The 27,174-nt window shown below is 42.0% G+C and overlaps 2 protein-coding genes across 12 annotated transcripts in view; both read left to right on the top strand.

Moving 5' to 3' along the window:
- PECAM1 (platelet and endothelial cell adhesion molecule 1) overlaps positions 1-9,925 on the top strand; it is a 43,624-nt gene extending 33,699 nt beyond the window's left edge. For all 7 annotated transcript variants that reach the window (XM_040530876.1, XM_040530874.1, XM_040530873.1 and 4 more), the window contains 2 exons: positions 3,445-3,467; positions 8,383-9,925. In XM_040530876.1, the coding sequence (XP_040386810.1) occupies positions 3,445-3,467; positions 8,383-8,412 (53 nt within the window). In that variant the 3' untranslated portion in view covers positions 8,413-9,925. The remainder of the gene's footprint in view (positions 1-3,444; positions 3,468-8,382) is intronic.
- A 12,841-nt stretch (positions 9,926-22,766) lies between these two features.
- The window catches only part of TEX2 (testis expressed 2), a 49,496-nt gene continuing 45,088 nt past the window's right edge, over positions 22,767-27,174 (top strand). Inside the window, exons 1-2 of one of the 5 annotated variants that reach the window (XM_040530824.1) lie at positions 22,788-22,893; positions 24,572-24,632. Coding sequence is in view for 1 of the 5 variants with exons in the window: in XM_040530822.1 (XP_040386756.1) it covers positions 26,894-26,930 (37 nt within the window). In the remaining 4 variants the exon portion in view is untranslated. Of the gene's footprint in view, positions 22,894-23,113; positions 23,304-24,571; positions 26,931-27,174 lie in introns of those variants that run through there. The other 4 variants (XM_040530822.1, XM_040530823.1, XM_040530825.1 and 1 more) reach the window with 4 other exon arrangements.

Here is a 27,174-nt window from a genome sequence, read left to right as displayed (position 1 = left end):
CACCTTTGCCTAGGAGTCCTTCACATCTATCAAAATAAGCTAATTTCCTTAAAATACTGCTTTCTCTGGCTGCCCTGTGAAAAGGTCAAAGTATATTGGGAGTCTGGGGAATTTCCAACCAAGTCCCAGAGCCATTTTCTTTTGTTCAGAACAGAGGCAGTCTGAGACTTAAGCAAAACAGACAATTGTCTCAATCATCAGACTGCCAAGAGTGATAAAATGTGGCCCTCCTGCCTACTTTGCCTGTGCCTGAGTCCCAGCAGGCCGGGCTGGCAGCTGGTGCTGTTCTGAGGGAGGGGTCAGGATGTGTCAGACGCTAAGTTTGGCTGGGAGGGTGGAGGCTCTTTAGAAGCATGATTTACTTTCATCGCACCTTTCCTCCTCCCCTGAGGCTGTATGGGCAGGAAGTCCAGGCAACTCCATGCTGGTTCTTTCTCTCAGCTCCACCCCTTCCCTCAGCACTAGTCCCAGTTCTTGGCGTAGCACAGTTTTGATCACATTGCTGAGAAGATGAGCCAACTCTGTTTCACAGATCTCCTTACGTTTTCCAGGGCACTCCCTGGGGAATGCACTGTATTAGTAAATCCTTGCTCCTTTGGTGAACTCAGCCTTTGCTCTACGTCAGATCCAAAGCTCACAGAAGCCAATGGTAGTCTTTCCGCTGATCTTGATGTGCGCTGAGTTGAACTCATAGTGGCTCATTGCAAGATAACTGCGCTCTCTCTCTTCCTAGCTTCTCATCAGGAAAATGGAAATCTAGTGAACAAAATGCAGCGCCAGCCTTTATGCTGCTAAGTCTGTAAAAGTGAACTGGTTACTTGGAGGCAACTGCAGTGACGAGACAGGAAATTCTAAGAATCCTATTGCAACCAACAATGTACTATGGAAAAATAAATATATCCCAGTGGAAAGAGGCATGAGAAATCTCCATTGCATCCAGTGCTTTGGAACAAACTATTAAAAATCAGTCCCAGCAATCAGGAAATCTGCTGCAATACTTTCCTGCTACTGAGCCTCGGGCTTAATACCTCTGTACTTAGCTAAAAGTTCCCACTGAAAGCCTTTTCCAGCATAGAGAAAACTCACAAGGTCAGGGGATTCATGACATTATTCAAAAGCCAGGTCTTATGAGCACATGCTTTTTCCATGCAGTCTGAGATCATGCAAACAATCTCTCTCTTCTCCAAAATAAAAACTCTGTGTATCTTTAGGTTCTAAGACATGTTCTAGACCAAAGCCTCAATCTGAGACATTGATTCCAGAGCCAAATGCTGACTACAGCTTCAGCCAAAAGTTAGGCAAAGCCAGATGGTTTCACTAAGACACCAATGTGCAGGGAACTTCTAATCTTGGTTGAACCTGAAATGCAAAGCACAATTGCATGCATGCCCCTATGCAAGACCTATTCCCTAAATTGCCTGCCAAGATTCCCTGTTAGAAGCTACTGCTCCAATGAAAGTCTTGGCAGAATATAATATGTGCCTGTAGTTCAGCTTCTTCTGCTTCTTCCGCTGGTATTCTAGCATCTTAGTTTTCACCAGTGTTGGAGATGGGCTTGAGATGGATTGTAAATTGCAACTGCTTAGGCCTATGTTCTCTTCTCCATAGCATCTAGCAATGAGAAAGGTCAGAGTAGATGAGGATGACACTGCCTTAAATTACTGCCAGTAATGTATTCCTCTGTAAAAATGTGTTCTTTGAATTTTAAACCCCGTCAACTAAAATTAACAGCAAGAATTTAAATCCATCAGAAATCCATAAAAGCACCTATACTTGGAAATCTTTTAAGAAGTCAGCAGCGCTGGACCTTCAGCTCATTTATCTCTGTTTCTCCTAACAAAATATGCAACTCCTTATTTGCCCTACTAAGGAAACTTGACCAGATTTTCTGTGTATGACTAGAATCCAGCTTATCTCTATTTTCCTGCTTTTGTTAGTAGGGGGAAGTCAGGTATCATTTGAAAAAATCTCTGTTCTCTTTCATCACCGTAAAATCAGTTTGGTTCAAGTAAAATTAACTTCATATTTTTAACAGGAATGAAAAAGTAAGGTTGTGAAAAGAATGATGTAGCAAAGAATCAGTATAAGCACCACATCATTGTGCTGTCTGCTGGTAACAATTTAAGTGAAGAAAACCTAAACACTGAGGATGTATGCTGGTTTACCTGACTGGTGCCTCTTAGAAATCTTATGGCCTTCTAGCAGCACTTTCAAAGGACACATAGTGTGACATCTTCCTGGCATAGATATGGTCCTTAGCCAGAAAACCACACTATGTTAAATCTGGGTGACAGATTACAAGAAGGCGGGATATCTGTCATTGTGACCTAGTAGCTTTGGAGTAGTAAACATCCCGTTGTTTGAAGTTTGGAATTTATACAAAATTTCTCATTTCCTCCTTCCTGTAAACACAATACATTGTCACAGAGGGCTAAACTGCAGCTCATTAATACTTCACTTCATAAACCTTACATATAGTTTTGTCCACTTAAGGTCAAGCTTTGATGTAGCAGTAGGTCAGTAGCATTTTTGTTCGCTTCTGGCTGCTTTTGGAACACAGAAAACTTTGTGTGTGTTTCCTATGTAACTTTTTATTTTCTTTTCAAACTGGCTAAACATGTAGGCATCGATTTCATACTGAAATTAAGTTTATGCACTGATATAATGTGCTGTAGTTGCCTGAGTTTCTAAGCCTTTTGTTAGCCTAAACATTGTGGGTAGAATTATCTTGAAGAAAACTCATACTGTACAGTGAAAGCAACATTCAGGTAATCTGTGTTTCTCTGCATTCCAGAAATTGCACCCTGATTGCATACTGTGTTCATGGTGTTGCTTTCAGTGAAGATGAGTCACAAGCGTGTAATAAAAATGCTGATGGTAGAAACAGTATGAGCTTATCTGCACATAAATGTACATGGTTGCAAACATAAAGGCTAGAGAAAGAGAGACTTAAGCATTGTTATCTGCAAAGTTAAATTCACCTTTATTCAGTTTCCTTGTTCCTTGTGCTGGCTGCCAAGGGAGTTTCTGAAAGACTTTTCTTAAGGTCTGTTTCCAGTAGTAGTGTTTTTTCGTGATATCCTTTTACTATTTGTTTCAGAGCAATTCTCAAACTTTAAATGTGTTCTGCCTATAGGAGGATTGATGTTCTTACTTGCTATTTTAAAAATACTTAGAAGCATAAAGAGATTACTCCACATTTATAGAAAAAAAGAAAACACTATTAAGATTAACCCAGAGCCCAGTCCAAACCCTCTGCTTTGAACATAAGATCTCTTGACACAACTTTTCTTCACTGAATTTGAACCTTAGTTGAAGGTAACAGTTTTACATCATTGCAAGATGAACAAACAAATTTATATTAACCATAACAGGCTGTTTGCTGAAACTGATCACTCCTCAATGTGCTACTTAATTATTTACACATTGTATTTTATTTTGCAGATTCTATGGAGAACAGGCATTCTGTAAGTATGCATTTTTATATGGGAAATTAAAGATAGGAAAGTTAGGTTGAGATTATTGTGTATCTAATGAGATAGAGTTCTATGTTTTAGTGTTGCTACATTTAATTTTTTGTTGTTGTTGTTCAGAACCTCCACTGGACAGCTACTGGGCAATCCCCTCATGAATATTCTTACTGGTCAGGCTTTCAGTACTACGTTTATAGAATGGTCAGTTTAAAAGCCTGTGGAACTGACTGGTATTTGGTAGTGCTGGTCACAGGAGGTAAATGACAAATACCAATTTTCCAAGACTTTGTGTTAAACACCTGCATAACTTTGGATATGTACCATAAATATTCATGCTGACAGAATGGCACAAGGTTGGGGATGGCTGATGCTTGCTTCAGGGTCCTGATGGAACTGAGGCACTCAAGATTCAGATATGGAAGCCTGCTAAGCTGGTTAACATACCACTAGTGAAAGAGACGTTTTTCTATTTCCATTTGTAATATCTATAATGTTTTTGGTGCCAGTGAATCCCCTCAGGGTGTGCCTGTTCACATGCACACACATTCATTCTGTGATTGGGATATCCAGAAAAGTGAGCTCCTTCCTAAAATGTGAAAAGAAAAGTTAAACTAAGGAGGAATGTCTGATCCCTTGCACTTGGGGAAGAAGTCACTTCCATTCCCTGTTTCCTTCTGGGTTCATTTTCATGCACTGACACAACAAATGGGATGACTCTGTGGGCTGGTGGTGAAAACTGAGATCCTGTATGAAATTTTGTAGGCAAGCAACTTTTTACTTCAGAGTACATAGATATGTCACAGCTATATTTTTCTGAGAGGTGAGAACAGTACCATATGTGGAGGAGCTCAGCTAAACTACTAGGGGTTTTACAGTGGTTCTGCAGGCTGAGGTACAATATGCTGAACAGCTTTATAGAGCTAAGAAATCAGTGAAAAAATAGAAATTAAAAAAAAAAAGACAATGACTTGAATGAGCAGTTCTTCTGCTCTCAAGAAATCTGATTCAGGAACGTACATTTCAGGAATACTTCTGTGAATGTTAGATAAGCTATCAATCCAACCTCTAACCAGGGGTTAGAAAGATTTTTTTTGGTGGTGGTGGTGGGATTTTTTGCCATCCACTTTGTGACTTTGGAACTTTACTTAAAAAGAAAAAAGAGAGAGACTCATAAATAAGAATCACAATAGCACAGTCTACGTCAGCTTATGGCATCCATTTGAATTTTGAAAGTCTCCATCAGCACTCACATCCCCCTGGGATAAAAAAGCAGTCCATTGTATTATTTACAGACACTGGCAGAGCACTGAAGGTCACAGATTGTGTTACAATAAACAGACATATTAACAGGCCAATGGGGTTTATAATATCGTCTGTCTTAGTTTAAAGGTTTGTTTTTATTCTTTGCTCTCAATTTTCTAAAAATAAATTGAGCTAAACCCTCCTCTGTGTTATACCAGGCATTCCTTGGGAAGTCACACAGAAGAAAGTTTGTCCCTGTCCAACACAAAAGGAAAAATGGTCAAGAGTAGCTGTGACAGATATCTGGTGTCTGTTCTGGGAGGAGTTTGTTCTCCCCCCCCCCCCCCCCCATTTATCAAGAACATTGGAGGAAAGGCTAAAATTTTATGAACATCTTTTGTTTTCTGTTCCTGTGGCCAAAAATGAGTCAAAAATCTCTCCATGAAAGTATAATGAGGCTGCTTCAGTGAAAATGTGCTGACCACCCCACATAAATTACTTTTCTATTAATTAAATAATTGGGCTATTAAAACTTGTTAAACCATACAATCTATGAAGTAATGTTAGATTCTAAGGGGAAAAAGTGTCAGCTGAGGGCAGTTTTCTTTGTGTTGTTGGTATAAATCCCTGTTAACAGTAGGAGAGTAATAAATTTAGATTCTCTGTAAAACTATCCTCATTTTCAGAAACAGCACAAAGAAAAATCAGCTTACAACACTTGCACATCTTACCTGAGTTTTCCTAAATAGTCTTACTCAGTTCATATCTGTAACACTGTCCCATCTTCAGATACTGTTCATGTACCTAATGTAGTAACTGTTCCTTTTTTGAATAATTAGTGCTTTAAAAGACATGGCAAAAACAGGTCCCAACCTCCTTCTTCTTAGATGCCCACTTCTATTCCTAATAAAACCTGTGACAAAAAGTAGCATCATCCCTCTTGTGAACCCTCCAGAGAAGCGACTTGCAGTAGGATTGGACAGATAAATTTCCAGGCAACATAGATGAGAACAGAAGAGTCAGGGAACTGCTAAAGGTCTTTCTAGTATTATTTTGTTGCAACATTTCTTCTCTGTAGGTCATTTTCACTCAGTGCATAACTGAGGTTTGGTCCAAATGAGGAGTTGTTGGTCCTACTCAAGAAAAGGAAAATGCTCCTCATAAAGTGATCAAGTGGCTTAAACTTCCTCCCCAGCTGTTCTGCTTCTTTACAGCCAGCTGAAATATTTGGCTCGGAGGTGCAGGTGCTTTTGGGTTGCTACTCCCCTAATTTGTGAGTGGAAGGAGGCCTTCGGGTGCTAGCCTGCTCAGCAGGCATCTTAATTGCATGAAATGCCAGATGAATTACTTACCTATAGTGACATATCAAAAAACTTGTAGAATTTGCCTCTGTCTAAGCAGTAACAGATATTCCAGAAGGGTCTATGGGACAAAAGGCACAACAACAGAGACAGCAGTATTTTGCTAAGAGCTATGTTTTCAGAGACAGGAGGACATACAACATTTTTGCTTCAGTAATAATGGTGGAGTCTCAACATCAGATCCCACTGTCCCTTTCACTCTCTAAGTTCAGACAACAATGTGGGTTCTGTTCATCAGATACATTCTGTTAACTTACTCAGTTCTGCAGTGATCTTCCTGAAGTCACAGCCAAAACAGAGTACTACATGGTGGAAAAGAAAGATGAAGAAAATCATTTTAATAATAAGTGCTAGCCTTGCTCCCATCCCTTTGCCTCTCTATAGTTTCTGTCAGAGTAAATGTAATCCAGGATGGAAATTCAGGAACTTTGCTTCATCTTCGCTGAGAGACCGTTATAAAATTGAGCTCAGGGCTCAGACAGTAAATGTTGTTTACTAACAGTAAGTGCTGTGTTACACAGAATCATTAAAGTGTTTGCATTATGTCAAGAAAAGTGGTGCATTAGAAAAACAATCAGTTAAATTCTGAGTTATTTGAGTTGTATAAAGGTTTAATTACACTATAGTCCTGACTGATTTGCCATCCAGGCTAACATGAACCTGAATGTCTTGGGCTTTTGGGACAGTTAGAAATGAACCCACAGTTTTGGGGTGGGGGTTCTTCCCTCTTTCTCCTCTGTTTCAAGAATTTGTATCTTAAACGCCATCCATAGGAAGTATTTGTAAAAGAAATGAATTACTTAGAGAGGAACTGGGAGGAGGTTTCCTTCCTGAAATCAGAGCTGGCAATCTTTCTGAGTTATTTAATGGTCCCAGTTTCTGAAAACATATTGAAGGAAATATCTAAACAATGAGATAGCCACTTCGCCAAATACTAATTGGTATTGTGTCAAATTTACCTCAGCGGTACATTCTGACTTCATATCTCCTCCTCCCGTATTGCCTCGGTGTGTTTGTTTGTTTGTTTGAGTCTGTCCAAGGAGTATATGAGGACTGGCAGCCTCAGTTGGAACACAGTGTACTGTTAGCCGCCTATTTGTATGGCCTCAGAATGTACCCTCTGTGATAGAAACACATAAAAATTAAATCTATTTGCAGAAATTTGTTTGTTTTCAGCTACTTTCTCATCTTACTCAAGTGATCCCAAATGCATTTTGTAAATTTTCTGTAGTAAAGAAATTGCTTCATGTTGCTAGCACAACATAGCACAACCTAGCATACATTGCTAGCACAACCCCCTCGGAAGGGGGATCTGGCACGTGTTTAACTGTGGACAGTAACATGGCACAATAGCTCCAGACAGGAAATGAGGATGAAGGATGTGTCAATTTAAAACTGGGGGGCATTTCAGGCAGTCAGGATATGAAAAACAAGGTGATACTCTGAAATAAACACTGAATTATAAACCAGGAATTCCTGCCTCTGACTCATGGGGCAAATCCTTTGGGGGTAAGTCCACAAAAGGAATTAGGCGCCTCAGTGCTGACAGACTAAACTATTAGGTTAGAGGCCATCACGTACTCTTAGCAGATATTTGTGGGAGGAAGACTTGCTATGACAACTGATGTCAGGAAAGACCTGACAGTTGCGAATCCTCGGTGGACAGAATTATTTCTGTCATGTAACATAAAGTCTATAAAGTTTGGGATCTCTCCTTGACCTTTCCCACTGGTTAGTGCAGAGGACTCCTCCAACTGCACACTGCCTCTCATGGTTCTCAGTGCCAGGTTTCGATCTCCCCAGTGTGTACTGAGCAGATAGCCTACTGGAAGGAGTAGAAAGGTGGTGTCTAAAAGTTGGGTGATGGATTGCTCTCTGTTAATCTACTCAAATGCTTCTTGAGAAAGTTTTTTGTTCTTGTGGAACTGAAGATCGAGGCCTAATTGTGGTAACTGGGCATCTACTTGTAAATGAAGGAACTGACTTTCAGATCCATTCAGTGCCAGCAAGTTCTATAAGAATCTAACTTTTATCAGTAAACACGCAGTTACAGATGTTGCTGCTTTACAATATTGCACTTCACTCTTTGATTGTTAACCCAAATCCCCAACTGTCTTATCTCCTTTTTTATCTGATGAAGATAGTGCTAATATCTCCCCAGGGAACTCTGCATATTTATTAGTTCATTGTACAGTGGTCTAAGGAAGATGTTATTTTAAGTTTTTGTATTGATCAAAAAGGACAGGAGAGGGCAGGGGGCTATTTATACTCATTCATTCTTTTTTCTTTGGTCTTGTTACCAACAGAGAATACAAGGGCATCCTGATGCTACCTAGAATACTCATCTCAAACATCATCTGGGAGAAGAAAACAAGCCGAGATGGAAGATGTTGCAACTGTTTCAAAAGCTCTGCAGCACTTACTTATGAGTTTGCCAGGCTCTTCTTTTCAAAGTTTATTTCCTCAGGGGGAACAATAGAGATATTCCTAAAGCATTTAATGGAAAAAATTGAAAAAAAAAATCTCATAGGGAAGTGGCTCTGGAAACCACTGACCTAGGTTCCCATCTTTAATTTCCCCTGCTAATGCAATTTTGTCTTTCTAGCCTCCCAATTCATCATGCTCTGAGGAAATAAAAGGGGAAACTACGGCTGAGAAAGTACATTTCTGCAGTGCAGTAACTACTGTGATGCTAATAGAATGTAGAAATATCTAAGCTTGCTTTAAACTAGCTAACTTGGTAATCAGTAACAGTACTGTGGCAGAACAGAGCTCAGCACAGCCTGCCCAGCCATGTATGTACTTCGACATGATCTTGCATCTTGCGCTGAACTCCCTGTGCTGCAGCAGCTGGACTGCTACCAGTCTTGGAGCCAGCTAATTTATAGCTCACTTGGATGCTACACTGCAATTAGGGCCTAACAGAAGAGTGAGCTCTGGGCTCTCTAAAAACTTGAATAACTGTTCAGAGATTCAGTACTTTACCAAGTGCTTCTCTCAGTAGAGACACAAATATTCTTTATTCTTTGCTAAACTGCTTTTTCCCTCTAAAAGTTCTGATGTTGTTGGTTAGTTTGCTGTGATGGTTCTTCAAGGAATGATTGCTAATCACACTTATTTTGGATGATGCAAAATAAACATCTTGAGTGGGTGGATACTACACCGATGTCGGTGAGTTTGTATCTGAAAGTTATGTATAATGCTTATTCCTGGGATTTTAGGAGAGATCTGAAGTTATACTTGTGCCCAGCTTGTCCAGTATGGAACTCCATACCTATTCCTCTTCTCTGTAGTATGATAAATGATTATCATGGATCCAGTTCTGGACCTGGATCTAATCTCTGAAGCCCATGTTTTTTTCAGTTGCATTAGTTTAACAGAAAAACAAAAAGTACTGTCCTTTAACATCCTTTAACAAGCTGGTCTCTGACACTGCAATTGCTCTCCTTTTCTTACTACAGATTAAATTACTACAAGATCTGGGCCACAGGTAAGAAGGTTCTCATTTTCATTAGAAAACAGTGAAAGAGAGGACATGGATGTGTATATACATATATAGTTACTGCTTTAAGCATTGCGTCAAAGGCGCAAAACCAGCAAGAAATACAAAAAGGTTTTATATCTTCGTTCCAAACTTTAAAATTTTCAAGCTCCAGTTACTGGCTAGTATTTCTAATTTATTGTTCCCTATGCAAATGTTTTTTGTATCATAAGCCTTTCACAAATGACTGACTTCATATCACTCTTCTGTAGAAAAATGTTCATTCTAGCATCCCACAAGTGTCCATACAAATGTGTTACTATGGGGAATGTGAAAAGGTGTTTTAATAAAGAAAACTCTGAACTGAACTTTGCACTGAATCTTGCATGTTTGTATTAGTGACCACTTGCAAGTGAATATCTGTGAAGCTGCTTCTTAGTGTTGAATCATATAGATACATTTCATAAATTATGTATGGAAGATGTCACCTCTGCAACAAGTGATTTCAGGTGCCTAGATCTGTTGTCATGGACCAGTTTAGCAGCAGGTAAATACATTAATTAAGTTTAAGGGTGAGCACATGAGTGCTCACATTCACATGTCTCTTGCTAAATTACAAAGCTAAAAGTTCCTCCACAAACCTTCCCATAGTCCCTGTCACAGCTCAGAAAAGCACTGGTTTCTGGGAAGTTTCATGATGTCATCTGTGCAGGATGGAGTAGCCATTGGACAATTCATTGGTCTATTTCAGATCATCCCGTGGCTAATCCTAACTTTTGGATTTAGCTGTAATAAAGGTTATTTGCTCTCCTGAAACATATTTGATACATTGATTTCTTGGAGTGCTGTGTACTGCTTTGAGCACTTTTGTTTTTTTCTTACAGATATATCAAAAATATTTTAAAATATGGGACTTTAGATCAACAGACATCTCCAGCGAAGACAAGGTCAATGGGCCCAGGAAGTAAACAACTACACAAGGAGTCCAAATGTCCTGTTATGAGCATGTCTTCTGGATGCCAAACAAGCCTCATTGTCTCATTGGAAACATTTGGGAAATAAATCTTGAATCTGTTGCTGAAGCAGATTAAAACCCAGATTAGAGGTCAAACAATATGTTATTGAAAAACAACCAAAAAGCCACTTCAGATTTCTACCTGTCACCAAGCTGAACTCAGCAAATATAAGATGAGGTGTGTTGCTAAATATTTATGTTTTGAGAAGACGAATAAAAGGATCTCCTAAAATCAGCTTGGGGTGGGGACAGGCTTGGATTTACAAGGTAGTATGTAGGTGTTGGTGAGTTGAAGGTGGCAGGCTTTTGCTTTCCTATTTGCACTGTTGGTCCTGCTGGTTCTCCTGTGCGCACACAGCAATGTGCAGACACCTATCTGCCCCAATTAGATTGAGGCTGTGTTTGTGGTGGCATTTATGCTGTTTTGCACCTGAAAGAGCCAATCCATGTGCACAATGACATGTTTCATGTGAGACTGCAAGAAAAAGCACCTTGCAGAACAGGGCCTGCAGGTGTCATTCACATTAGTAGTAACTGGAGGCCACTTGCTTGAGAGGAGAAAGAGACCCTTTTCCCTCGGACTCTCTTTCTTAAGAGAGTTTTTTATGATTCATGAAGAGCTAGGAAAGAGCAAGAGCAGCTGCTTTTCACTTTAAAAATTGCAGTACCATTTATGTGTTAATTCCTAAACTAGGAAAGAAATGATGGTGTCACCTTTCTAAATTGAAACTTTTAGCAGTTTGTTAATGTTTTCTGGTTATCAGGACCAAGGAAGAATGATAATTTTGAGATAAAGGTATTTGAAAGTCTCAACATTTGTTTTTAAATCTAAAAGTCTGAGCTTGCATTTTTTAGATAAACTTGCATGAATTTTCCCCAGCATATCATTTTTTATGCTAGGGAATGCTTTCGGTAAGAATTCAAGCTAGCTGTTAAAAACCCCTTTGACAGGAGAACCAGGGAAAATTCTCGGGCCCTTCGTGGCATGCCTTTTCTGAGCAGTTCTTCTGGCAGGGCCACGTCCTGCTTGACCTAAGCATGTTCAGAAAGAGACCTGCCCATCCTACTACCTCATTTGATTATAATATTTGTACTCTTGCAGAGCAGAGGCTTTGGGACAGAAACGCTTTAACCCAAAAGCCTCTTCCTCCTTGCCACTGTTATTTTTTTCCTTTCCAGCAAACTAGCAGCTACTTATTCTCTTGTCTAACGTAAGTGCGTTTGTGCGTGACCTTTGGTGGAAAAAGCAGCGATGATGTGCCGTCTGCTTCATGCTAGAAACCACCGGGGGAGGGCACGAAATGCTCTGCCAAGCCTCCTTTCAGTGCCACGGGTGCCCGGGCCGGGACCTTGCAGCCCGATGCGGTGCTGCCCCCCGGTGGCACAGGAGCCGCAGGGCGGCAGGCGGGGGCCACGTCCCCGCTGCCTTCAGGGGTGCTCCTGGGCACCGAGGGTCTGGGCTTCTGGGCTCCTGTTGGAGCTGCTTTTACACCTGGGTGTGCAGAGCTGAGCCGCGGGACTTTCCTTCCTGCAGTGGTGTGAGCTCTTCGTCTGATCTCGGCCACTCTTAAGGACAGTTTTCAAAAGCCTACCAACCACGACTTCCTTCTCTCTTACACAGGTCAATTAATTGTTTGTAAAATGCAGGGCACTCATTCTGTGCGGAGTAAATATCCTGTTCATCAGTGGGTGATTACACCCCGAAGTTTATTTACTTTTCAGGGGAAGCTATGTGCTTGTTCTAATTGCTTCTTTGTGAGCTTCGTTCAGTTCAAGTTCTTAATGTTGCAATTCACCCGTAAGCTCTCTTGCATCATAAGCCCCCAGCTTTTGGGCACAGGGGAGGTAATGCTGTCAGACTGGCTACAGCTGCTCTGTTGCGAGGGAAAGGGCACGTACAAGGAAAGGAAAAAGAGTTTGAGAAAAACAGTTGAAAAAAAAAATCACACCAAGTAAACTAGAAATCAAAGTGATGGATGGGAAAGTATCAGGACAAATTTAAAATGCTAGCACATTTTGTTGTTTAGAATTTCAAGCCCTTTCAGAATAGACCAGTGAAAGCAGAATAAACATCACTTTTACAGTTACTTGGGAAGTAATAAGCAAGTTATCATGTCTAAAGAATCACAAAGAACAGAGCTTATTGTCTCCATCCTTTGAAATTCTCCAATCTAAATCACAGGTGCTCCTATTAAAAATAAAAAAACATAGAGAGCCTAGCAATCATGAGAACTTGGCTTGCATGGGAAACTTCAATTAACTGTGAGCATTTATATTTATACAGGTAATTTGTTTTCTCACCAGCTATAGACATGTTGAGTGGGAAGGCTGAGAGAATTCTCACCACTGCAGGAAATAATCACTGTAGTTAAGTTTTAAAATTTAATAGCAAAAGAAATCAGTTTCCTCAGGGAGGGAGTCAGCTGAAAAGTCTGATGACAGACAAAGAGAATAACAGCACAAAACTGAACTGAAAGACTTAGCACAAACCAGCAAAGGTCTAGGCAGCCTCTGCAAAGGCACCCCGAAAGGAGAGACAGAGGGGAGGGAGCAGGGCTGGGGGAGAGAACTGAAGAGATGGTGGAAGGTTTGGGAGACAGCCCATCGGTGTGGTCACCTTGCTGGCTTTATACTTCATGGCGTTGGTGATGCTTGGGAAACATGGTATGGCAGAATCAGTACTGCAGAGGTTGGCTTGTTCCAAGCATTCCTGTTTTTTTCAGAAGTTCTGTGACTCCTAGGAGTAGCAGAAAATACACCTGTTAATAAAAGGCACTTTTGCAGGTAGCTGCAGTATTGATCCAGGAAGGCAATAGGTTTGTTTCAGTTGGTGCCGTCAGTGTGTTAGTTCTGTATGGGGACATGCAGTCATCAGGCACTGAGGAACCTATCTGATATGTGCTGCTGTAACAGACTATGATATTGCCACAGGGAGTTTGTGTCTTCAGAAGAAAAATCATATTATGCTCTTATTTATCTGGCACAATCCAAGCCATGTTCAGTGCTTGCAGAGGGACTGTGGCTGCTGAAATAGCCTGTTTCCACAAAGCACTTATCAACACTTGCAAGGGGAGAGCTTGGCTTTAAATCCTCTGCTCTGGCTTTGTTTTTATTCATTTTTTTAAACTACACACGGAGCCAAGTCTCCACTGCAACTGACGCAGTTTCACTCTGAAAATCAATGAGAGAGTGCTACGAGGGCAGACATGTCTCAACTGTGAACCTCAGATTGTTCAGAGCTGCGGAGCTGACAGCCTTGACTGACTTCTGTCTTCATGGAACTAATCCGTGACAAATGTCTGAACTCCCCTGTGGCCCTCACCACCCGCCAGGCTGCTCCCTCGTGGGAGCTTCTGAGCCAGTTCAGTGCCCAGCTAGCAGTAAGCTGCAGCAATGTGTCCTCTCTCAAGTAGAATGACCACTTCCCGGCCCCAGCCTTTCCCTAGGGGACTCTGCTCTGTCTGGGGATAAGTGCTTCCAAGGCAGCGACAATGACAGCTGCTGGCCTGTCCTCAGGAGGAGGGGGAACAGAGAGGTTGCCATCAACGGGGAAAAGATGAGGGTTTTGTCTTAAGTGGACTCAGTTATGGTTTTACTGGAAGGGGTGAACTCAGCATCCCTGTTTGGTAATAGACTGTAAGAGTCTAATGGAAGCAAAAATTGTCAAGTCTATTAAAATGTGTTCATAATGTAAGCCAATTAATGAAAATTACAGCCACACAGGTTATTAAATTAGCATGAGACTGTCAATAGAAAATATAGATTGCTTTTGAATAATTTTAAATTATTTAAAGCACAGTAATAATGAAAATCTCACAAAGCCTCCATAATGCAAAACATAATTTTAATTTTGTTGCTGTTTGAGCTGTCTTTTATATTTTCATTTCAACTTCATGATCATTAAAGGCGCAGGAGCTTTAAAGACCAAGAGCTACAAAAGATGCTAAGAGGAAAAATCTTAGAGGTGGTTGGAGATGAGCTGTAATTCTGCAGTTATCCATGGCAGAACTGACACCAGGTAAAGCCGAGTGTGTTTAAATGTAGTCCTTGTGTGCAAAATGATAGGTTAAATCTTCTAGCCACTGACTGTGCCCACATCACTCAGTTGGGTGTTCAGGACTAGATGGCCAGTATTGCCTCAATTACTTTGGCCATTAATGACGATATTTCACACAAGCAAGGTGGACCTGCCATGCCTGATATTCCCGTAACTCTCACCACATGTGGCCGCTGCCACTTCTTTAGTGGCCTCTTCCTCTTATGGGCCTGTAGCAATTGGCACTCCCCTGGACTCCTGGAAATGCCTCTGCATGTAGACAAAGAGAACAACAGTGAACTGCCTCCCTGGCTGCAATTTCCAAATGAATTTAGTGAACAGAACTCAGCCCTGACTCAGGGTACTCCTCAGGGCTGGAGCTCTTTGGAAGAAGAAATCTAAACGTATTTACAGCATGGCCAGGCACACTTGAGCAACTGGTTCTGCCTGTGGGTGCTGAGCCTCTGACAACCTCTAGCCAATCTGCCCCCTTGGCTGGAAGTTTGAGGCCTTAAGGGAGCACAGAGGGGAAATATGCAGACTTTGAGAGATTCACATTCCTCCCAGGGACCTCAGGGACTGGTTGATCTCTACAGAAGGATGGTATGTTCAGCATGACTGAAGTATTAGCTGGCTCAGTCCCAAAACCTCAGAACATTGTGTACACTGCTTAAATCCAGTTTAGTCATCGCTGGAGGAAGGCAAGGCTGCCCTACTAGAAAACAACCCTGAAACACACCTGTGCTTTGTCAAACAAGAAATGCTGAAAGGTTTTTCTTTAACTATATTAATTTCCTTTTCCTTTCTTTTTCTCTTTTCTTACTGAAGCTGATCTTTTCCCATTGACTAGATTTCTTTATGACTGTTCTAGGAAGAATCACGATCCTATAGGTCTATCTGTATATTGAATGGGACTGTGGCAAGCGGACCTGATTAATGTCCCCTACAAGGAGAAAATGATAATTGGTGCTTTTTAATTACAAGTTTCCTTGCATTATGGTCTAGTTTTTCAGCTCATAATCATTAGCAGTATAACAGAGACTTAAGTAAATTGCTGCCTTTTCCTCTTTTGTACTAGATATAGGTCAGATTTTCATGTTTAGTGGTTATTATCTCTGACACTAATTAGTGTACTGACTTGCTGACAAAGGTCACATCTGTGTTTTCTTCATTGCATACAAACGTGAATAAGGCTGTGTGCTCCCACCAATTGATTTCCTAATTGCTGTGTTTCTGGACTCCTTTCCACCAATGCAAAGTCACTAGTTTGACTTTACACCTACTTTGTACTTATGTCAGTGAAAGACAAAGTTGAGGGCAGAGGAGTGTCAGGAGCTATTATGTCCACAGCACATGTCCCCCAGTCTGCACTTCATAAATCAAAGCAACCATGCTTCATGCACCATTGACTTTTCAAGCTCTGTGCAGTTGCAATCAAAGGGATGAAGTTGTTGCCTTTCCATAAGGAAATGGGTGGAGCTTTCATTCCCTATCTTTGACCAAAGCACTTACATGGTTTTAGGCCCAGCAGATTGTTTCTAATAGCAGGCAAAATTGATCATTCAGGTACTTTGATGCAGCCCTTTTATTTAAAAAGAAAGTACAAAATTCTGTTTCATTGAACAGAGGAGGAATTGGACAATAGGAGACAATTTATCTGCATGATTTTCAATCCTTTCAGCCAGCACTTACACCAGAAGCATTCCGCCAGCTTTTTTTTTTCTTTTTTTCTTTTTTTTTTCTTTCTTTTCCTCAAGGTCATTCTAGTAGAGTTTATCTGTTTCTGCCTGGATTTAGGAGAAGACTGCTGTCAGACCATAGGAACATATCTGCTCCGAGTAGTGCCCTCCCCCCCATATCTTCAAAGCCCAACATTTCAGTCAGGAGAAACCCTGAATGCTTTGGCTTCTCCACAGGGTCTGCCCTTCTGCCTTCTTTCTTAGGGGTGGCTGTTTTCATTTCATCTGCCTGCTTCTGTAAGAGAGCTTGTTTGTTTCTTCTACAAAAGAATATCCAATGAGAGCTAACATCAAACTTGTTGGGATCAGTAAGCTTTTGCCTAAACCCTGTGTCTGGATGGCATTAGGGCTAGTTACTCAGCATGTGTTTCCGTGTTAATAAAGAGTAAGACCTTTGCACACACTGCTAGAGATGAAGAGCAGGAAGATGTATTGGCATCAGCATGAGATGAGATTCTCACTGCACAAGCAAAGTTTTGCTAAATGCTTCCCTCGCCTCTAAAGAGAAATACCCTGTTGACCAATAAGCAGTATGCATTGCTAATATTGGGCTAAATTTCTCTGCATTCCTTGCCCTACTCATCATATTTAACCTTGAATTTATTTGTAGAGAACTGCACAGCAAATCCCATTTAAGACAGGAAGAAACAGAAAGAAAGCCTGGACATCGTGTGTTCTCTTGCAGTATTGTCCTGGACAGTTTCCAATCTGTTAATGAATGAACACTGACATCTAAACCATCCCCAGGGGAGGTTCAAGATCTATCTGAGTTCAGTAAGAGGTTCCTAAATAGCTGTAACAAGCCCGTACTTCAAAAGAAATACATTTTGCTATTTTTAAAACATGAGAATTTTGGAAGGCTTTGAATATCAAGATTAAGTCTCTGTCTAAATGCAATGTAAGGCAGCACTGACTAGTCAGTGTCTCACTCAAATTTGGAAGTTTTTCATATTCTAAAGTCTGGATTTGATGCTCTAAAGAGGTAATGTATGACTGTGTTTAATTTACTTTTTTTTTTTTTTTCCAGAGCAGACTGTGCATGTATTTATTAGACTCCTTAGTATGTCTCAATGGATTAATGTGAAAAATGTATTACATTGTCTATGAGCACTTGAAATTTTGACTCAGGGTTACTGGTTGGATAGATTACTGAGCAATGTTTAACTGAAAGATTTAATGATACTCTGAACAAGACATGACTCATTCTTGAACAGCAGGGAACAGCTCCTATATGTGAAAAAACAAGGTCATCTGGCTCCATATGGAGTCATATGCACAGCATGAAGCTATTTGCATTAGATACCAATATAAAATGGCTGTGGAAGCTGAACGGAAGGGTCAGGGCAGCTGGGCAGGTCTGAAGACTTTGTTATGCATCAGGTCACTAAAATTACAAAGTGAAGCTGATTGAGGTATCCTAAGTGCCTCACATTAGACATCTATTTACCTTGGATGTCTGAGCTATGAGGTTACTTTGCTCTCTACTACTCTCACTGAGAGTCCTGTTCTGAACTGCCCTTTGGAGGACAGTTTATCACCTATAATAGGTGGTCTAAGGAGCATAGATTCTATATTTGGCCACCTGGGTGATTAGTACAGTGAAATGTTATTATGTCTTTGTGCTAAGGTTTTCATCTTAAAGTGGTGTACAGATTAATAATATTGGAGAGAGGGAGAATATGAAGTCCAGAACAAAACCCCAGTTTTGGAGGCACTAACATTTGGCTCTGGATGCTGGGTCCAAACCTGTTAGAGAAGAGGGCCAGGAGGGAGCTGGCTCTGGATCAGATGCTCATGCTCTCAGAGCAAAGACATCTGAGACAGACATCACTACTTTCTGGTTGGTGTTGGTTGATGTTTTGACCTCATACCAGCATGATCCAGGAACAATTCCCATTAAGTCTATTGATGTGAGTCTTTCCTCGAAGGGGACACTCAGGAAATCTTACCTGAATTATCTTTTAAAGTAGATTATTTAAATTCTATTAAGTCCCTATGCAGATATTTTTATTCAGAATTAAGTGACATTAATCTGATTTAGTGTACTTCACTCTGAAACTGAAGAAAGCGAAATCAAATGAAGTCCAGTTTAATTCTGAGTAACAGCATTCATGCAGGACTCTAATGTAACTTCAGTAACAATGTTCAAGTCACACTTGTGATTAATTTGTATTAATGTTTCTGTCTTTTCCTGTGAAGACAAGGGACAATAAAATTGTCATGGATAACCTGACCACATGTCCCCTAAATATGGACCTAGCTCCTCCTGAATATTGGACAAGTTGGTTTGGAACTCTGGATCTGAAGGTTGCTGCTCATTCCTGTTCTATGGTCAATGCTCTTTTCTCTTTATTAATTACTTATATTAAGCACATCAGTGTAGAACCTAAGCATCTGTCCAGGCAAGAGCAGAAAGGTACTGCTGGCTGGTGTTAAAGTTCCCGTGGCAGAGCTGTCCGTGTGGAAAAGTTGATGTGTATTTGCCTGTTTTAAATCTGTGGCTTCAGCTGTTCTGTATCAGGAGCACTAAATTTACTTGTAGATTTAAAATAGGTGAATGATTTGTCAGCTAAAAGGTCAGGATGCTTGCTGTTTATTTTGTGCTTTGCCTCTCCTGATTAATAGAAAATTGTCTGGATCATCTGATGCTACTGTCAAGGACTTTTGGTGTAATGCCTGTGCAGGCAAAATGTACAATAGTGCCATTGTATCCCCGATGCCTTCCCCCAGCTTTGCATTTTATCACAGTTGCACTCTGAAGTACTCCAGCACTCAGCCAGCATATATTCTAACTCACAAAGGTCTCTGCAGAGGGAGGAATATTGACTTCTCCATCATGTGCAGATCAAATTTCAGCCTTTTAGAGTTTTGTGCAATTGCCAGGTACACTGAAATCCAGATACCAGCTCTTGCAACCTTCCTGTGACTTTGGCAGCATGCACACGGCTGTTCAGTGTAGCTCATGGACTCACCTCTTCCCCAGAGATGGACGGCATCGCAGATAGGTGTGCACCAGCCATTTTCCCTATCTGGATCCAGTGTCAGGTGTGACACTAGCCTAAGAAGCATCAAGAGGGTTTGGCAGGCCTGAGAGGCACCAGTGCAAATTCACAGCATTCAAACTATTTCACCTAGGCTGCATGGTAAATCGCCTTCCCTGGGAACAGGTCGGCCTCTGGGTGTCACCTTGGCAGCACAGCTCTAACTCTGCACACCTGGCTGATGTGGTTTTAGCCTGTTCTGTGAATCAACATGACCTGGCAGCCATGCGGGGCCTGTGCTGTTGTCCTTCAGCCCTAAGTTGCAGGGAGACAGGTGGAAGTTCGAACTTCCCCTGCCCCTGGAAGTGTGTCCTCTCTGAGTGTATGTGAGAACTTGATGTGAGGAGTAGTATGGAGCTGTTTCTCCAGAGATACCTGGCAATCTAGAGGCCTGTAATAAATAAAGAGAAGTAATGAGAGAGGGAAAGAGGAAGATGAGAAGGACAAATGAAAGCCAGCAGCACTGTCTGCTGCACAGGGCAGGGGCCAGCGTGTGGGGAGAAGTGATGTGTTGGAGGACAAGATGGGCATGTCTGCAACTTCAGAATTTGTGTCAGAGGGTGACAGTGAAGTCATGGGGCAGGGAGATGCTGAGAACACTATTGTTTCGGTGTTGGGCAAACAGAAGATAGGCATACAAGCACTGTGGCAGGAGTGTGTTTACTCAGGAAGCTCGTGCTCTCTTCTGTACCCACAATCAGAACCAGCTGAAGCCCACTAGGAAGCCTCGGCCTTGCAAGTGTTTGTTGGGCTGCTGTATACACTGAGTGGGCAGGGGACTTGTTTGTTTTTTCTGTGTGAAGTCTCTCTCCTTTGTGTTTAATACTGTACAGATAACAAGCCAACAAAATAACATTAAAGCTGTTCTCACACATACACAGAAAACTATGTCACAATTCACGAGTTCAGGCACAGCTGCTGCCTCATTTGTTTTAAAGCTTCGAAGCATAAAATTGTAAGCAGGCCTGTCCTGCGGTTCTTGGGTCTTCCCCAGGAGATCTCACTGACAGCACCGAGAGACTTGTGAAAACCTTGTGGAAATCCAAATCTCACATAATGTTCTTTTCTCATGAAAGTACAAGCCTTAAGCTGTCCTGAGCTGTGAAATTCTGATGGGGGCATTACAGAGAAATGAACTGAGTCTCACAGTAGCTCTGGGAGAGAAATATTACTTCTTATTTTACAGCTTGCTCAAGCACTGTTTTAAAAAGGCATTTAAATGCCTTCCTCACATATTCTGAAAGATTAAAGTCATTATTTTCAAAAGCAGCTCCTGACTACAGATACCTATTTCTAGCACTTGCAGGCCTGTTGTTTCTCAAAATGACTGCATATTTATATGTAGGAGACTGAAATATTAAAAATAAATAGGTATGACTATATTCTCTTGTCTTTTTGTAGGATGGATGGCAGATAAATTATCCAACAAAAGCATTTACTCTAGCAGCATGGAATGACTCAGAAATTCAAAGACACTTCCTTTTTCCAACTGACTGGGATTTGCCTTCAGAAGAGGATTCCCAAGTGGCCAGGTGCACCATGAAGCTGAGGCAGGTAGCAAAGCTCACGTCTCATTTTCCCTAGAGGCTGGCTCCAGCCTTTGCTCAGGCTGTATTCCTCTGTGGAAGAAGCCTCTGCTGAGCACCCAACTTGAGATGCAAAACTTTTTCTCTTGAGGTCACACTTTTGAGGCCGTGTGTTGGCTAAGTTAGGTACAAACAGAGGGTGGAAAAAGCTTCAAAACTTCTCGTGAATTGCTTACAGTTTAACACAGCTGAAAACAAGACATTGGTCACAGTTTCAGTTGTAGCCTCTGTTCCTACAGGGAAAACCTGCTATTAAGAAAACAACCATTATCTTATCTTCATACTCTGGAAACACTAACACCAGCTCTGTATAATGATTCAAAGGTCTGCCTACTTACTATGAGAGCTATAAAAAGAAACCTATCCTAGATGATTGAATACACTTTTACATGTATTTAAAACATTATACTGTCTTTTAAACTTAAAAAAATGACGTAATAATGGATGGAGCAATGATCATAATTCATTTTCACAAGTGTTGAATTGGTCTTGAAATGTAAAGAGAAAAACAGTATGAGAGTTATCTACACCTACTTTTGAATTAGACTGCAAAACCTACTAACTACCGTATGCCTGGTATAATGCCTAGTAAAATGGGAAACCAAGCCCTGACTGTGATACAGCTGTAGATAAGATAGTAAGGTATTAAAAAAATGATGTTGTATATTAAAATATTTGGAGCTAGTTTGGAGCAATTTGAATTCTGCTCACATATTCCTCTGCATGTTGGCTAGTAAATAAATTAACTTTGGCATCATCACCACATAAAGTATCATAAAGTTGAACACTGGTATGAAATAAAGACACTCAGAAAGATCTCATTAACAGTTTTCAAAAGCAAGAACTATGATGTAAAGGGTAGAAGCAGTGACAAGGCTGTAATATTTTATGGCATGAGAACAAAAACCTTTTGACAGAGGGAATTATCTTTTTTTTTTTTTTTTTTTTTTTTTTTCTGTCTGCTGCAAACTGGCAAATATGAAGTGTAAATAAAACGACCTCTGACATGGTATGTTTCTTCGGGTAACTGCCTAGTTTTTTGGATAACAGACCTTTTTTGGCCATTTGTGTAATGTTTTGATACCAAAGCACTTTATTTTGTCTGCTTGCATATGCATTTCCTGCAGGTAGTGTCTGCTTCTATGAAGTGATGTGGTCAGAGATTACCGGGGTAAAAATTTACCTGCAAAACCACCACATACAGTTTACAAGAAAAACCCAAAGCAAACAGAGCATTCTCCAGAACTGGCTGCTTATGAACCTTATAAACAGCCGCAAGCAAGAGGAATAAACAGGTTTTTCTTAACACCGGTGGGAGGAAACATGGCCCGCGCTGGAGCATCGAGGCCAGCGTGGCTGATGGCCTCAGCTCCTGGCTTTGCTCAGCGCGCTGCTCACAAACTCAGCCTCCCTTCCATCGGGGCACTTGTCATTCAGAGATGTTTTCCAAGTGACTGGGCGAAGGAGATCATCTTATAGTCCCTGCGTTGGTCATCCAGCTTCCTGTGAGCGGCTCCCTCATTTCGGGGAGGCATTTCCTTGTGTCATCGCTCACCACCTGACTGAAACTTTGCGAGCGGGCTGAGACGATTCCTTCCTCCCGGGGGTCCCCGCCCTGGCCGACTCCATCCCTCCCCCGTCCAACTCCCCCCGGCCGCCCACCCCGCTCCCCTCACACCCACCTCACCCCTTCCACCCTCCCCAGGCCTCAGCCCGCCTCCCTCCGCCCGCGGCGGGCCCTCTCCCCGCTCCGCCCCTCAGCCCGGCGCTGCGGCGGCGGCTCCGGCAGGCCCGGCCCCCCGCGGGGCCCGGATTGGCGGTGCCGGGCAGCCCCGCCGCCTCTCCTCCCCTCGCCGCCGCCCGGCGCGGGCCGGGGGCCGCCGGGGCCGCGCCGGGCAGTGCCATGAGCCGCGGGTAAGGTAAGCTGAGGCGCAGGGCGGGCCCCGCCGCGCCGCCTCGGCCCGTCGCCGGGCTCCATTCCGCACCGCGCCGCGGCCGCCGGGGCTGAAAGCGCTGCCACTGCCGCACCCGCGGTGTCCGCGCGGCTGTGGGCACGGCGGGAGGACGGAGCGGCCGGCGGCGAGGGGAGGCGGGCAGGGCAGGGCCTAGGGCACGGCGGAGGCGGCGCCCGCTGGGGTGGCCGTGAGGGGACCGGCCGTGAGGGACCGATCCTGAGGGGACCGGCCGTGAGGGACCGATCCTGAGGGGACCGGCCGTGAGGGGACCGACCCTGAAGGGACCGATCCTGAGGGGACCGGCCCGCTGGGCTCCCCTCAAGGAGCCGGCCTGGGGAGCCCCGGGGCTCGGGCAGCCTCTGTGGCCGCTCAGGGTGAGTGGTGCCTGGGTCGGGGCTGGCTGCACCGCCCGGGGCTTGAGGCGTTTATTTTTACCGTTGGGCAAGGTTCGGCGGGATGGAGTTACTTCCCGCTTACATCAGTGTAATTGAGATAAAAATTTGGCCGCGGTGGGATGTGCAGCTTGGCATAGGCGCTGCTGGAGTGGAAGGGATAGCTGAAAAACAAGCAGTAGAGGAAACTGCGATGTTTATTCTTGATGGAAGGCGAGGGGAGGATTTTTAATTTGCTCTTGGTATCAAGAGAAGAGAGATTTTCTGTCACACAAATTTGTTTCCTTTTTCTTGTCCTAGGTGTCAGCTTTTTCAGTTTCTGATTCTCTTTTAGTTGTCAGTGTCACTGAGTTTTACCCCTCCATTGCAGCTCAGCGCCTAACTCTGTTTACAGTGTCATTTCGGCATGTGCTGAAGTTCCTTCTAGATGTCTGTGCTCAACTTCTTGGTGATGTGTATCTGTCAGCAGGTATCTTAAGGAACTCCTCCAATAGCCCATCATTTGGGGGATTTTAGTACACAACTCGATTTAATTTAAACTTTTGTAACTTTCATATTGAAACTGCAAGATAAATTATTGTAAGATTTCACTGCTCTAAGACTATCTTCTGTTAAGATGCTTTGTCATACTCCTCTGTCTTCACACAACTTCTTTTTCAAGAGGTTCTTGCCTGCGTAACTCAGGAAAAACAAGGCAGGCTCACAGTCTCAGGGGCGTATTTTTTACAGGAAAATGTAGCTGTATTTGGAATTTTAAAATAACTCTATTTTCCTAATCTCTGAATAAAATTCAGGCAGTGTGATTGAGTACCTCCTTTTAATTTTCTCTGAATTGAAAATGTGCTAAATTAGAGGTAAAAGCAGTTTAAGTTGAGCAAAGAAAGTAAACTGACGTTTTTGATGTTAGAATTGACTTTTAAAGACTCGTGTTCTTTTATAATGTATGAGAGGTTACCGTTCTGATTGACTTCAAAGCTGATCCAACAAGCTGCTCTGTTGTGGGTGGCATGTTTTTCATATTCCAAGTAGGTGCTGATGTGTGTGGTAGTGTTTCCAAGTAGGGTTGAGCAAAGTTCTTTCTCTTCTGAGCAAAAGACCAAGAAGATAATCCTGTGTTCAAAGACGTCTTTTACTGAACTCTGCTAGGCTGCTGTACAATATCACCCGTGCATTGTATTACTAAGCTGAGTACATCCCTTGTAAACTTTGCAAAGAACTTCTTTAAATGACCTGTGTTACCTTTATTTCAGAAAAGAAACTCTATTCATGAAATCCGAAGTGAGAACTTGAAAGAGGACACAGCCCAATGAAGTACTTTTCTTAATTGCTTACTTTTTTTTACTTTGGATAATAACATAATTTAGTAGTTTCAAGTACTAATAACAAATGCTTAGTACTTTGTAAGTAAGTAAACTCTAAGACAACTATGTTACAAACTAAAGAATGTGAAGCTGGAAACCTAGGCAGAATATATAATGCCAATAATCTCTCTTTTATGGTAGAAGTGTGAATAAACCAATGGGAGACAGTGAAACTAATCTAGTAAAAAGAGAGAAAGTAACAGGGATAAACTTAAAGTCATGTAGCTAGAAGAGTGAAGATGTATATTTGAACACCGTGTTAGCTGATAGATTTGGGGATTGTGCTGCTCTAACCTCACCTTTCTGTGCTAACTGAACCTGATCCTTTAGATGAAATCAGAGTAAAGAAATCTCTTGTGGCATGCCTGAGAGGCCACCAACCTTACGTTGTGCGAGTTGGACAGATGAGCAGGCATGAGCGTGGCAGTGAATGTGTATAAAGGCACATTTCCTGTGCTGTTGTTCCCCAGTCCTGTTCTTTGTGTGATATTGAGGACCAGGCTCGAGCCTGTTATGGCCCATGAGCTAGGTAACTTGTGGTGCAGTGTAGCTGGTGGAGCTGGCAATACCGGCCCAGCAGTTGAAGCAGGATAACACTTGTTTATTTGAGTAAATTGTAAGTTTCAAAAGAATGAAAAAGAGGTTGAGTAAATTCTGGTCTTACACACGTGGAAAAGTCACTTAAATCTCTGGATTTTTCTTCTTTTCCATTGGCAAGTTAGAAATGTTGATATCAGATGTTCACTGTGAATACTAGCGTTAATTCAGTGTGCTTTGAAACATTTATCCTTGAATAAAGGCATCATGTTCTAGAAGTCCTTACTGCCCTAAATGAATCAGTTAGATGACAACGTGTTTTGGGAAAGAGGACCGTAATGTAGGCCGAGAGGTTAGAGAAATAACAATAAGAGTTAATACTGTGAGCCTTCATGAGTGCATATGTGGTATTTGAAAAGGCATAATATATTCAGAATAGAAATCAGCTCTGGAAATGCATAAGGATGTCATGTGTGCCCAATAAAGGGGATGAACAATGACTTTTCTTACTCTAGGTAATGCAAAGTAGACACTAGAAAGGGTATGTTGTGATTTCAGGGAGGAAGACGGTGGCACTGTGAAAAATAGGGAGAATAATACTGTGTGTCAGGACTGATGAAGAATGCAGCACTTAAGGGGCAAATGAGGGAGTTAAGGCAGTGTTGGCTTTGTGCCGGCAATACAGTGAAAGACCTGTTCAAAGAAAAGCCTCCCTATGAATTTGTCTGAGTTTTTATGTACTTCTCTCATATTGGTGGTCCAAGAACTCTGAAGGTCAGAACCGGCCTTGCAATGCTGTGTGCAATTAACCCTGTTCCTGGTGTCCCCTTCTTGATACAAGGGTTGAAGTTGGCCCTGTTTTGAGCAGGGTTTCTCTGTGGGCTTGTATGCGCAAAATCTTTTTCTTTGTGGGCTGGAATGGAAACAGCAAACAGAAGACGGGTGCAGTCTGGGAACAATTTTTCTGAATCCAGCTGATTTTTCTGATCCACAATTGTGGCTTGAGGGAAAAGGAGTCTTAACATTTAGGGAGCAAAGGCAGAACTGCAAAGTACAGTGTTGTCTGTTCCTCAGAAACCTCTCTGAAAGAGCGACGTTTATGGCTTTCAGAGGTACCACAATGAATAGTGAGAGCTTTAGGATTATCGGTTAGCGTTTTCCGTTCTGTGTTTATTTCCTTCAGTGCACTGATGCATATTGTTATGGTACGTGTAAAGATGTTTTTGATTGCTGATGAAAAAAAAACCTGTACTACTCCATTATTGTAGAGGATTGTGGTTCAGATCCACAAAGTAAAGGATTTGTTTTTCTTTCTAAAACAAGCAGTTGAATTCAACTTCTTTTCTTGATGTGTGAGACAGAATCCCAATTACAGAATCATAAAAATATATGACCCAATGCTCATGTCTGAGTTGTGAATTATCTGTTCTTGGTCAGTTTAACATGTTTTTTTAAGCTTCTGTTAGCATGTCAAACCCCAAAACTTGAAGACAGAAAGTTAATAATTATCGGTCAAGATCCCATTGCAGCCTGAGGCAGCAAAACATGAAGATTGTGCCCCAAATGGCCGTAGCCTCTGTGCCTCTGTTCCCCAGGAGTGTTGTGAGGACTGAGGTTTAAGCACCTGAAGAGTTAACACTTCCGTGTCTTTTTCCTTGGAAGATCTGGAGGTGAATGGAATTGCCTGGATTTGGGCCAAGTTCTGCACAATGTATGTCGCAAAGTACCTACTTAATTGTCAAATGAAATGTAAAGTCTTTTAAGGTGATATTTAGGCTCTTTCACACAAGTCCTTTATTGGAGTAATTTTATATTAGAGGCTGCCATTTACTAACTTAGTCTGGGTTTTGAGCATGCTCACAGAGCACAAGGCCCCTCTTTGGCAAGTGTAGTAGCAGTATGCCCAGTGTAGTACGAGACTTCCAATCAGACCAGTTCTGTAAGGTGCTGTTTGC

This window comes from Cygnus olor, chromosome 18 (genome assembly GCF_009769625.2).
Source record: "Cygnus olor isolate bCygOlo1 chromosome 18, bCygOlo1.pri.v2, whole genome shotgun sequence".
In the NCBI taxonomy this organism is placed as follows: domain Eukaryota; kingdom Metazoa; phylum Chordata; class Aves; order Anseriformes; family Anatidae; genus Cygnus; species Cygnus olor.
Note: the sequence above shows the minus strand (reverse complement) of the source record. Positions and strands in the feature narration are given on the sequence as shown.